General features: G+C 33.3%; 1 protein-coding gene across 1 annotated transcript in view; it reads left to right on the top strand.

Moving 5' to 3' along the window:
• PXDNL (peroxidasin like) overlaps nucleotides 1-12,466 on the top strand; it is a 450,345-nt gene that overhangs the window by 338,431 nt on the left and 99,448 nt on the right. The window contains exons 11-12 of the mRNA XM_040625808.1: nucleotides 2,419-2,535; nucleotides 4,606-4,764. Of these exons, the coding sequence (XP_040481742.1) occupies nucleotides 2,419-2,535; nucleotides 4,606-4,764 (276 nt within the window). The remainder of the gene's footprint in view (nucleotides 1-2,418; nucleotides 2,536-4,605; nucleotides 4,765-12,466) is intronic.

The raw sequence follows: 12,466 nt of genomic DNA, 5'->3' as shown, positions 1-12,466 counted from the left end.
TTATTTTTAGACTTTCTATGTGTCAGGATTGAAAAATGCTTACAAAGAAATAGTATTTGGGGTCTTTTTTGCTTGCATTATTTTATATTTAATATATGGTGTTTGGAAGCATAATGCCTAATCATGCATTTACATCTGACAGGTCCTTTATTTCATACTGTTCTAATCTTTCGTATCTCTACTTCTTGCGTTTAGTTTCTATTTTTCCATCTACATCAGTTCACGTGTAACCAAACTCCAACATTTATGGTGCTGTTCATTTCTCATATCACAATACGCTAACGATTTCTTTTTACCAGGCAGTGTGCACTGAAATTGCCATCTGCTTCTCTTTTGTCCCTTGCAACTGTGTAGGTGGGTTACTTGTAGGTCTATGTGTTGAGATTTTTAATTGGTCTTGAAATGGTCCATTAATCATTTGATACATTTATAAAAGAGGCTTCTTTTATTTGCCTAGTGCATAGACTAAATATTTTAAGATGTACCCTTTCTGTGTCATCTTAACAGATGTTCTATCAATTTTCTTTAGTTCTTTGAATGTCCATTGAAGCCAAGAACACAACTGCCTACAAATTAATTTCCTTCCTTTGACTGGCTGAACAAATGATAAAATGAAAAAGAAACAGCTTCAATGAAAGGTGTGAATCACAGTATTGAGCACTTAGATGAAAGGGCCTATAGTTACCAACGATGTAAATAAAAATGTTTTTTTGTAGGAGGCATCACAGTCATGGGTTTTGTAAAATCCACCAGAAAGGTGGATTTAAATAAAATAGGAAAACGCTTCATCTAAGCATGTGGTGTGTTAGTATTGGAGGTGGGACTGCTGACCACCATTGTAAGTGAAAGGCCCAGAAATGTCAACTCATTATTCCTATTGAATTCCTCCAGCCCACACTACCTGCCTTTGTGATGTTTAGCTCTTCTGGGTTTTCTTCCCATTAGATCAAATTTCTTCCTTGATCTAGCAAATTGGTCATTTTACTGCAAGGAACAAATGTAAAGTGTCTTTCCTATTTTTTGGTAGGATATAGTCTCGGTTTAAAAATATATTTTTTCTAAATATATACATAAATATATTTTTTTTCTATGAGAACATATAAAATATAACAATGCCACACATGAAATACAACAATGCCAGATGTGGCTAGTTGTGAGTTTTAGTTACTATTAAAAAGTTGAAGTCAAATTTCTCAACACTTGTGCCTTGACGGAATGAGTTGCCGTAACCACTACCTACTTTTGCTTTATAGCTCTTCTACTGTGTCATGAATTCATTTTTTAACATAGAAATATTTTTGCTCACTTCAAGTTATTCTTAGCAATTTAAAAAGTTCATGTAATGTTCCAGAAAGAACATCACGCTGGGGGTTGAATGGCCTAAATTCTCATCGTGTCTCTGAGAGTTACTCAGTTCAACCCTAATTCTTCATCTGTGGAACATGAAGCCTGCTGATCTGTGGGCTTTTTCCACCTTGACTTTTCTAAGACTCTATTACAAATATCTCGCTGGCATTCCTGAGGGCTTACATGAATTTTATGACCTTATAATTTATCTTTTACCATTTGTTTAGCCTAGTGCCTTACTTAGAATTGAAGACTTTTAAAAGTCTTTATTACTTAAACACAATATGAAAGCTGAAGCAAATACAGTTTGCCGAATATTATTTATTTTATCATGATTCTTGTAAATCCAGATGGTGAGGAAGAGCAATGAGGGGTTAAGTACAAAAATCTAACAGCAAGGAGAAGAGGTCAGGTCATCTCAGAAAGTTGTTTGGAAAATGTCATCACTTAGGTATTATTGGAGATCATCTTGCCCTTAAATGGTCGTGTAGATTTCTTTTTCATATTAGTAAAAGAACCATGAATAGATTGTATAACTGTATATGCATCTATTAGCTATTTACTATTTAAACAAATTCAACTGTAAAAGATCTGAACGTTTGGAAATCCTGAAATTTTGATTTAAATATGAGTTTTTAAAAGGTATTATAGTGCATGTTATAGGAAACATTTTTTTTCCCTGAAGTAAACAGAGCAGCTTGTTTCAAATTTTATCATGTGTATGAAAGTTTGGAAGAAACAATTTTGTTAATGGTTCAACTACAATTTGTGATTTTATATATGTCTATTGCAGTTAGTAAATAACATATGAAGCAGATTCCATAAGGTTTAGAAATAATTCCTTCTTACTACTGTTTTCCTGCTTTGCAAACCAGATATGCATATTTTTGTTTTCTTTGCAAGCAGACACAAACATACACAAGCACCTACACATTCTTAATAGCTTTTGTGAAAATAATTGGAAACAAATTCTAATTAAGCAGCATATTTAAACATATTTCCTTTCTTCATTTACTATTAACAATTTATATAGTAATTTTTAATTTTGATACCATTTTTCATTCTCTTTAGCTCCTCCACAATTCACAATAATCCCCAAGGATCAAGTGGTGCTAGAAGGACACACTGTAGAATTTCTCTGTGAAGCTGAAGGCAACCCACCTCCAATAATTGCCTGGACCAAAGCAGGTATTAGCATGACGATGAGTGATTGTGGAAAGAGATAAATACCTTCTTTATTATGAGAGGATTAAAAAAAACAGCTTAAACTAATTATCATAGATATATCATGGACATGAAAACATCACACAAGATGTAATCTTTGAATTAAATGTCATTATAATTTCTGTTAAATATTTTTTTTAAATGCCAGAATTCTATTTCATTACAAAGTGAAATTGTAAGTTCAGTGAAACCAACCATAAGGAAAACTCTAGCATGTTAAATGGATAAAAGAGAGCTACTGTTTGCTTGTTTGTTTGTTTGAAGAATGCTTTTTATTGGGGTGGGGGCGCTTATGTGGCTCAGTAGGTTAAACATCTGCCTCAGGCTCAGATCATGATCCCAGGGTCTTGGGATTAAGCCCGCCTCAGGCTCCCTGCTCAATGGGGAGTCTGTTTCTCCCTCTCCCTCTGCCCCTCTGTCCACTTATGTGCTTTCTCTCTCTCAAATAAATAAGTAAAATCTTTAAAAAAATAATGGTTTTTTAAAAAGATTTATTTATTTGAGAGAAAGAGCACGTGAGAGAGCAGGAGTAGGGGAAGGGACAGAAGGAGAGAATCTTCAAGCAGACTCCCTGCTGAGCATGGAGCCCTACATGGGCTTGATCTCATTGACTCATGAGATCATGCCAAAACAGAGAGTTGCTGGCTTAACAGACTGAGCCATCCAGGTGCCCAGAAAGCTGCTGTCTTTTAAGTGGGGGGGAAGGGGTGTGGGGTACACCAGAGGGGTTGGGCACTTCCAGTGATCCCTGGGGTGTTAGAGATTAAGGTCTACACTCTGAGATGAGAGCTCCTCTAAGATTTCTCTGGTCTTTGAATTGCTAACTTTTATATTAGTTCAAGTAACTAGGTTAAATTCTAAACACATCAACATTTGTGAACTTCTTTTGGCTAAAATTTCTGCTCTCATCTTTATAAGAGTAGAGTGGTTAGGAGCTGAACTTTGAAGCTGGAAAGCCAAGATTCACATCTCCCTCCTTCATTTACTAGTTGCGTGACCTTGGGCAAGTAAGTTCCCTGTGGTTTTACCAGAACTGCCTTACCTATATGCTGGGAGTGATGATATCCTCTACAATACTGGGTGGTTGTGGGGGGTTATTTTGAATGTATTTATACTCGTAAACATTTAGAAGAGTATTTGGCTCATTTGTGTACATAGTCAATAAAGATTAACAAAGGTAAAGAGTTTTTTAAAATTTATTATTTATTTTTTAATTTATTATCTATTATTTATTATTTGTTTATACAATAAAGGTTAACTATTTAGCTGTGACACATATTGCCCCTGAAATAGTTGAGAATGACAATCCATTAACTTGTTAATGGCCACAAGGAGTGTAAACGCAGAATAAGCTCAGAGGTTGCAAAGTGCCATGTTGGCTGGGGAGGTATGACTGGTGAGGGTTAGCAGCCTGAGTGTCACAAAAACCACCATTCTCAAGATTCTGTCTCAGCACCGTAAATGTTGTAATTCCATCACGTTTTTATATTACAAATATTACCTCCATGAGACAACAAATGTTATGAAGGTATTTGAAAATCATATTTAGTAATCATTTTGGGGGGTAATGTAGGAATAAAAGCTGTTCTTAAAAAATAAAAAAGGCAAAAACAATTCTTATCCTATCCAAATTTTACCTTGTTTGAGCTCCGTTAAGTAAAAAGTGAGACAATGAAGCTATAGAACTGGGTGTGGTTGGTTAGCCTGTGCAATGACTCACATGCCCCCTTAGAATAATAAGACGCCACCATAAGCAAGGATAATGTTGGAATAAGGTTAGTTTTGAAATTTGCACTCTAACTGTGGAAAATAAAACTGAGGGGGGAAAACATGAAGGTGGAGAAATTCATTAAGGGAGCTGACCAGTTCTCCTGCTGGGGGCTGGTCAAGGGGGATGCCCCAGTTCCCAAATGGAGCGTTAGGAGGAGCAGTCCCAGTATTGTGACCCTGAGGATTTCCAGAGAGATCCCAACCCTTACCCAGCACCAGAAGATCACACCGTTCTAGAAAAGTATTTTCTTTCCCTCTTTGCAGGAGGGCAGCTCCCTCAGGAAGGTCTGCATACAGTTCTCTCCTCTGGCACTTTGAGAATTGACCACGCAGCACATCATGACCAAGGCCAATATGAATGTCAGGCAGTAAGTCCTTTGGGAGTGAAAAAAGCATCTGTCCAGCTGACTGTAAAACCCAAAGGTAATGCGTGCTGTGATTGGGTTTACATACCTGAGGAGTGCCTTTTTATGTGTCTTATACACATCCCCGGGGGACTTTATTACTTAGGTAATTTTCATTTTATAAGATCTAAGAAATTACAAATTTTATAACTTTCTTCCAGTCTTTTTTTTTTCAAACTTGAGGATTTTGTTTCTATTAATGCTAATTATTAATATCATGTTTTCTTCCAAAAATATCATTTTGTGTTTTCTTACATTTTTTGCAAAGCTAGTTAATTAGCCCTACCTGCAGAGACTAGCTCAGAGAAAGATACACTGCTCACACCTGATGGTCTGAATTTTGGTCTTACATTGATGTATCTTTTATGCTCAGTGTTATTGGGAATATACTGCAGACACTTTGCTCCAGACTCATCATGAAATTCAGTACTTTGGTTTATCATAAATAGTAATATTCTGGTATGAGGTTAGTATATTTGTCCATAATTTATCATTAACTGACATGTAAAAAAAAGAAAACTCAAGGCTTAAATTTTTAAAGATAGTTCCAGTATAAGGATAAAAATTGGTTGTTATAAAGTACTCTTGAAATTTCTTCTTAGTTACTGGTTTATGTTGAAATGGAGGAACTTAGTTACTATATATGTATATACACACATATATATGTATATATATATTATATTACATATGTAATATATATATGTATATATAGTGCCTAGACTGCATTTTTAGCATTGTTTTACATTTAAATATAATTTCCTAGGTTTCTCCATAAATTGGCTATAATTTATTTTGATGTAGTAGATCTAAACACAGAAGTAACACATATTTAGATAAGAGCATATAAAGCATAAAGACAAAGGTTGGCCAGATGTAACAATATAAATGTAAAAAGAAATATTTGTGATGTTGAAATGTTCGGTGATGCTGAGACATAGACATAAAATTACACTGAACTAATATCTATGTACAATCTATTATTGATTCCTTTCTCACTATATTTCCAACATATCAAATGTTTATTATTATTTATTTGATGCAAGTTAAGGTTCTATGAAGAGGAAAAAGGATATTAGGGAAAGTAGTCAAATAGCAGCTGAAATGCATGGGAAGATTTGAAAAAACTATTGAAGATGAAGGGAACTGCCATGCCCTTGGAAAACCCCATTTCTTTGGTTCATTCTTTCTAAGAGGAAATGCAGATTGTTTAAAATTACTTTTGAATTGGTTTTCAACTAATTTAACTAATTTAAAAATCAGGAGGTTTTTACATTAATATCTTTATTTCAAAGATTATTTATTTGAGGGAGGGAGCATGTGGGGGAGGGGTACAGAGGGAGAGAGAGAGAGAGAAACTCAGGGACTCTGCACTGAGCATGGAGCCTGACTTGGGGCTTGATTTCACGACCCTGAGATCATGACCTGAGACGAAACCAAGAGTCAGATGCTCAACAGACTGCATCACCCAGGCACCCCTACATTTTTTAAAAGGAGGACATATCAAATCAACACATTGTAGTCAAATAAGATATAGCATGAAGATGCTGAAGTTAATGGTCTTAGTTTTGTCCTCTTTTTGCTCCATTGTTACATCCTTCCACCAATGTCTCCCATTGACCCTCTAGATCTCAATTTAGAAGCATGCTCCTACCCCAGGGAGGGTTCTTTTCCTCCACTCTGTTAAGATATTGTAAGATGCCACTGTGTTGAAATTAATATTAGAATATATTATTTAATCTAATAGTTGACACGTGGAAGAATTTGATAAATTTATCAAATATCCATAGTTAAGAAAATATTATTTGCAATAGGCACAAATGTAGAAACAAGTTTTTTTAGCAAACGGAGAGCCCTACATGTTGAACATAAACTATGTGAAAAGAGTGGGGGAGAGGGTTGTAGGGAAGAAAAGGTTGGGGTGGTTGGTGGAGTTAGAATGCATCAGATCTTGACTATAGGCCATGGAACTTTTCAATTGTTGGCCAGATCTATTACGTAGTATATTAATCAGCCCAAAATGAATAGGCAAATGTTGAAGTGAAGAAAGTCTAAAAATAAGAAGCCACTAGATTTATGACATAGCCAAGTGATGTGTTAGATGACCTGAACATCCATGACAGTGGGAATGGAAGAGTTAAATGAATTCAAGTAAACATATAATAGGTGGAACCATTTTATCTCTGAAATTATTAACAAAAATTTTTTTACCAGTACCCTTGACAATATTTTGTAGGCCCCATTTTGTGTGTAGTGAAGTGTTTCTCAAAGTGTGTTCTGTGGATTGTCAGTGGAGGAAACTTCCAAGACCTTTTATCGGGGTTTTTAGGTTAAAACTATCTCATAATAATATCAAGATCTTGTTTGCCTTTTCCACTAGGTTGACATTTGCCTTGATAGTACCAAGATAATGGTGAATAAAAGTGCTGAAGCATTAGCATGAACCAAAACAATGGACCAAACTGTACTAGTAATTCATATATTCTTCCCTTGCAGTGGGAAAAAGAAAGTAATTTTATTTAAAATGTAAATTTTACTTACAAAACAGGGGGAAGATACTACCTTTATTAAATCTTGGCCCTTTAATAGATGTGTCATGAAAGAAATTGGCAAAAGAGGCTATCAGTTGTCAAATTTTGATGTAGTATCAAAGATTTTTCACAATTATCTGAAAAAACTTTTAAAATATCCCTACATTTTGCAAATACTTATCTTTGTGAGGCCATATTTTATTCATATACTTTAACTAACATGACTAATTGCAAGAGATTGAACTCAAAAGCAGTTATTCAATTATTGAGATTTGCAAAAGTGTAGAACAATATGCTACTCCATTTATTACTTTTATTTTTGGAAAATTAATTAATGTTTGTAAAATTGTGTTATTTATCTGAAAATTGTATGAGTTTATAACTGTAATTTTTGAATAAGTAAATACATTTTTAAGTTCTCAGATTTAATTTCTAATGTGGTGAACATAGTTACATATAACCAACATATGTCCCTTGCTATGTTTTCAACAGTGTATTCACTCCAGAGATGCTTCTAACCTTTAGCTATGCAATGGTTTTATTTTTTCCACTAATATTTTGTTCAAGTATATGCAAATATATATATATAACATTGGATGAAACTAATAATTTTATTGAAACATATAATTAATGAAAACTAATTCCAGAAGAGAGAGAAATATAAACAGGATATAGTAGGGGAGAAAAAAGTTGCCAACGATCACAACAGTGCAGATACCCAGCTGTTACTCTCTGGCATAGCTTAATAGACTGTTAATTATTTTGAATATTAAACTTGCAAAAGAGCTCTCTCCAATAAGAGTATGTGGCCATGTGCCTTCCCAAGGAAGACCGTCATATCTATAAATAACAAAAATTCTAATGCTATTTATGTTGTTTCAGGAACTAGAAAATAAAAAACACACCAGAAATATTTTTAGTAAAACAAAACTAAGCTTGATACCAAAATCCTAAAAATACATTAAAATATATAAAGGAAAAACTATCTTGTGTATCTATGCAAAAAATCCAATAATGTAAATAAATAAATATAATTATAAATCATAAAGAATCCAGTAGCACATGAAAAAATATTAGTCCATTGTTAAGTGGTTTTTATTTCAGAAAGTCAAATATAGTGCAATAATAGGAAAGCTATTAATATATTTTATTATCTTAATGCATTTAAGAAGAAAAATCGGGATTCTTTCCATAGATGATAAAAAGACATCTGCTAAAATTCAACATTTATTCTCATTAGAAACTCTTAGTTAACATAGGTGTGAACAGACATTTCTTTAACATGATAAATTTACATATCTGGATTTTTTGCATAGATATACAAGATAGTTTTCCTTTTAAATATTTTAATGAATTTTTAGGATTTGTTATAAATTACCCTCGCTTTACTGAACTAATTAGTCAGAATCCTGCTTAATAGAGAAATGGTATAAATATTTTCACTAAAGAAAAGATTTCTGCTGTCATTCCTATCACTAGATTTGGAGAGACAAATCATTACAATTAGCCGAGAGACATAAGAAAGAATAACCAGGAAAATTCTGAAAGAGGACCATAATTGAGGAGGACTTTTCATACTAAATTATAAAATATATAATAAAGCTACATAAATTAAAACTACCCAGATAGTACATTAAGACAAAATATATAATCTACAAATTGATTCCCTTTCATATGGGAATGTCATGAATGAAAAAGATGGCATTTCCTTTGAGTGAAGAAAAGATAATTCAATAAAACCTTTGGGAATAACTGGGTAAACATATGAAAAATAGCACTAAGTGCATGTGATGCAGATTTTGTTCTGGAGATGTCTTTCTAGTCAGGAAATGTATGTGCCTGGCCCTTCTTGAGATCTGTGTCATAGCCTCTTCCACACACATCTCTACTTCATCTTCTCTGTTTTAAGTAGCCCTTCACTCCAACTTTTTTGGTGGAGTGGGCTTTAGTGCTTCCCTAATTTTACTGAAAATGAAGCTGGTAGTTTTATAAACAAAACTAGCAGTACATTTCTGATTTTCATCCTCCCTGTTGCTGTTGGACCATTAAAAACTGGAAATGCCACCCTTATGCTCCCAAACCATGAGGCTCCATCTCTTCTTTTCAATATTTAAATCTCACAATGTATACTCAGTTCTTTTCCTGGCCTTCTCAGCGCAGGCTGGAGCAGGTGACTCTAGTAGATTGGGGCGTCCATCTGAGTGTTAGGGACTGGGAAAGGTCAAGGTTTAGTTTTTTGTATACTTTCTTCCTTTTAATCTTTCAATTATTCCTGCCTAGTGATGGCCCAGAAGAAATGGAGAGGAAGGGACAAATTCACTAATGGGAAGCCAATGGCAATGTGACCTTCTCTTTTTTGTTATAAGGTCTTAACTGGTCATCAGGGTCCTCTGCAGGGCTAGTTCTCCAGCATTACATGAGTTATATTCAGAGAGCATATTGAGCTTCCCCTACTGCTTATTTCCCTGGTATGGGAGACCCAGGTCAGCTTGTGGCCTTTTAGCCAATTGTTTTTTCTCACAGCTGGTTATTTCATAGTCTCTGCTGATACGGTTTCCTCACTCAATGGGTAATTCACAGTAGTGGTATTACTGGTTAGAGAGGAAAGGCAAATCACCTATATCAATTAAATTAACAACAGGTTTCATATCAGGAGCAATAGAAGTCACAAGATATCAGGAATCAAAACTTCAAAGTGTCTCAGGGCACTAGGGTGGCTCAGTCGGTTAAGTGTCTGCCTTTGGCTCAGGTCCTGATCCCAGGGTCCTGGGATCAAGCCCCACATTAAGTTCCCTGCCCAGCAGGGAGCCTGCTTCTCCCTTTGCCCCTCCCCCTGCTCATGCTCTCTCTCTATCAAATAAATAAATAAAACCTTTTAAAAAAACTTCAAAGTGTCTCAAGAAAAATAACAGTAAATATAGTGTTGTATAACTATCAATCTTTCAAGAACAAGGGCTTAATAAAGATATTTTCAGTAAACTGAGAATGTTTGCCAACTATAATACTACTTTAAGGAAATTCCTAAAGAAAAGAAAGATCTTGAAAGAATGACTGATATTCAAAAAAGAATGCAAAGGTGAACAAAGAAACTGCTGAACATGTAGGAAATGTTAAAATATTTTCTGTATCAAATATTAATAATAATAATTGCTATGATGTGGCACTGAATAAAAATCACATAATTCAATACTACCTAACAATGGAATATCAGTTAGGAAAATGATTATTGGAATTAAAGTAGTATAATCTTGTATACCTGGCAAAATATCAGGGGTAGGTAGAAAAAATAAAAAAAAATATGGTTACAGGATTCAAATCAGAAAGGTGAAAAAGATGGAGTTGGAAAATCAACAAATTCTTTAAATAAAAGATAAGAAAAAAATTAAAATCTGGCAGTTATTTTGTAGACAAATTCTGTAAATGTTCTAAGATCAATTTAGCCTTATACAAACTATTACAGAGAATAGAACAGGAAATAGTTACCAACTTTAACTAATAAAGGATATTATGAGAAAAAAAATTCAGAATAATCTCTATAGAAAATATTGACCAACTGAATCCAATGACATTAATAGATTAATGGAGGACAAATTATGATTTTAATAAATAGATGTACACAAAACATTTGATTAAATTTGTCATATCTCCATTATTAAGAAATTAGCAATACAGAAATAAACAACTGAAATGTTTTCTTAAAAAAAAGCTTTTTATAGATAATCTAGGGAACATTTTGAAAGTGATGTTTTTCAAGATGAAATGTTAGAAATATTTCCTTTGGGAGTAGAAAGAAGATTGCATTTATTCAACACTGTAATGGAAGGTCCTAGCCTGTGCAAAAAGAAAAGAAATGGTAACAAATGTTATGAATTTAGAAAGAAGGCATATGATTTTATTATTTATATGTAGTATAATTTTCCTCATACATAATTCAGAAACATTTACAAATACACTATCAGAAATAATAAGAGTTTAGCAAGATTATTAGTTAACATTAATAGGTAAAAATATCTTTCTTTCTTTCTTTCTTTCTTTCTTTCTTTCTTTCTACACATCAGCAAACAAACAGAATACCTAATTTTATTTTTTAAATGATATGTCTTAAAAAAACAAGAAAGTATAACTTAGGTAAAATAAATCTAACAATATACGTTGTTGACTATACATACACTATTGTACTGCATATCTGTAGAACTTCTTCATCTTGCTTAACTGAAACTCTATACCCTTTGATTAGTAACTAATAATTTTTTAAGAAGGGCGATATATGGTGAGTGTTCTTACTACAGTAAAATGAAATTTAAAACATAAATAAATCTAACAAAAGATGTACAAGAACTTGTAGGGAAAAAAATGTTGTTGAAAGAAATTTAAAAGACAAATCCTCCTGTAAAGGTATTAGTCCTTTCAATATTGATTTGTAGGTCAATGCAATTCCAGTGAAAATCCTGGAAGGGTTTTTGGTAGAAAATGAAAGGTTGGTTAAAACTGCATATGAATGAGCAAAGATTTAAGAATACCTAAGAGAATCTTATAGTAAGAGGTTCTCAATCTATCGTAATTAACATTTTGTGTTATTGGCATGGAGATTGACAAATTGACCTATGGAACAGAAAGAAAGACATTAATTACAGTGGTAGTACTGCTCATCTACAGAAAGTAGATCTCCTCAATAGTGCTAGGGAGCTGGTCACAGGGAAAACATGAAATGTATCTTCACTTTACCCTGTACGCCAAAAAGCAATTCCAGATTTAAAAAGGACTTTAATGTTAAAAATACTTAAATATTTATGAATTAAAACAAGATTTTTATGATAATAGTACAGAAGACTTTTAGAACAAAATATAAAAATCACTATAAGAAAAGATTGATAAAGTCATCTACATTATAATTTATATCTTCCGTTCACTTTTAAAAAAAGAAGCAAAAGATATTTGCAACATATATAACTGACAAGTTTTTTTGTTATTTGTAATATAGGAAGAAATTTCTAGTTCAATAGCAAAAGGGACAGATAAATTAGCAAATGGGGACAGATAATGTGTATAGTTTGGAGAAAGTTGCATTTGGTATGCTTGTTGGGACTGAATGTAGATGTCTCTAAGATGGTTGGCTTATGAGCATGAAGCTAAGTTGTATAGTCTATGGTTGTGAATGAAGTCCTTTAGAATTATGGTTGTGAATGAAGTCAT

The sequence above is a fragment of the Ursus maritimus genome, unplaced genomic scaffold (genome assembly GCF_017311325.1).
Source record: "Ursus maritimus isolate PB19 unplaced genomic scaffold, ASM1731132v1 scaffold_9, whole genome shotgun sequence".
NCBI lineage: Eukaryota > Metazoa > Chordata > Mammalia > Carnivora > Ursidae > Ursus > Ursus maritimus.
Note: the sequence above shows the minus strand (reverse complement) of the source record. Positions and strands in the feature narration are given on the sequence as shown.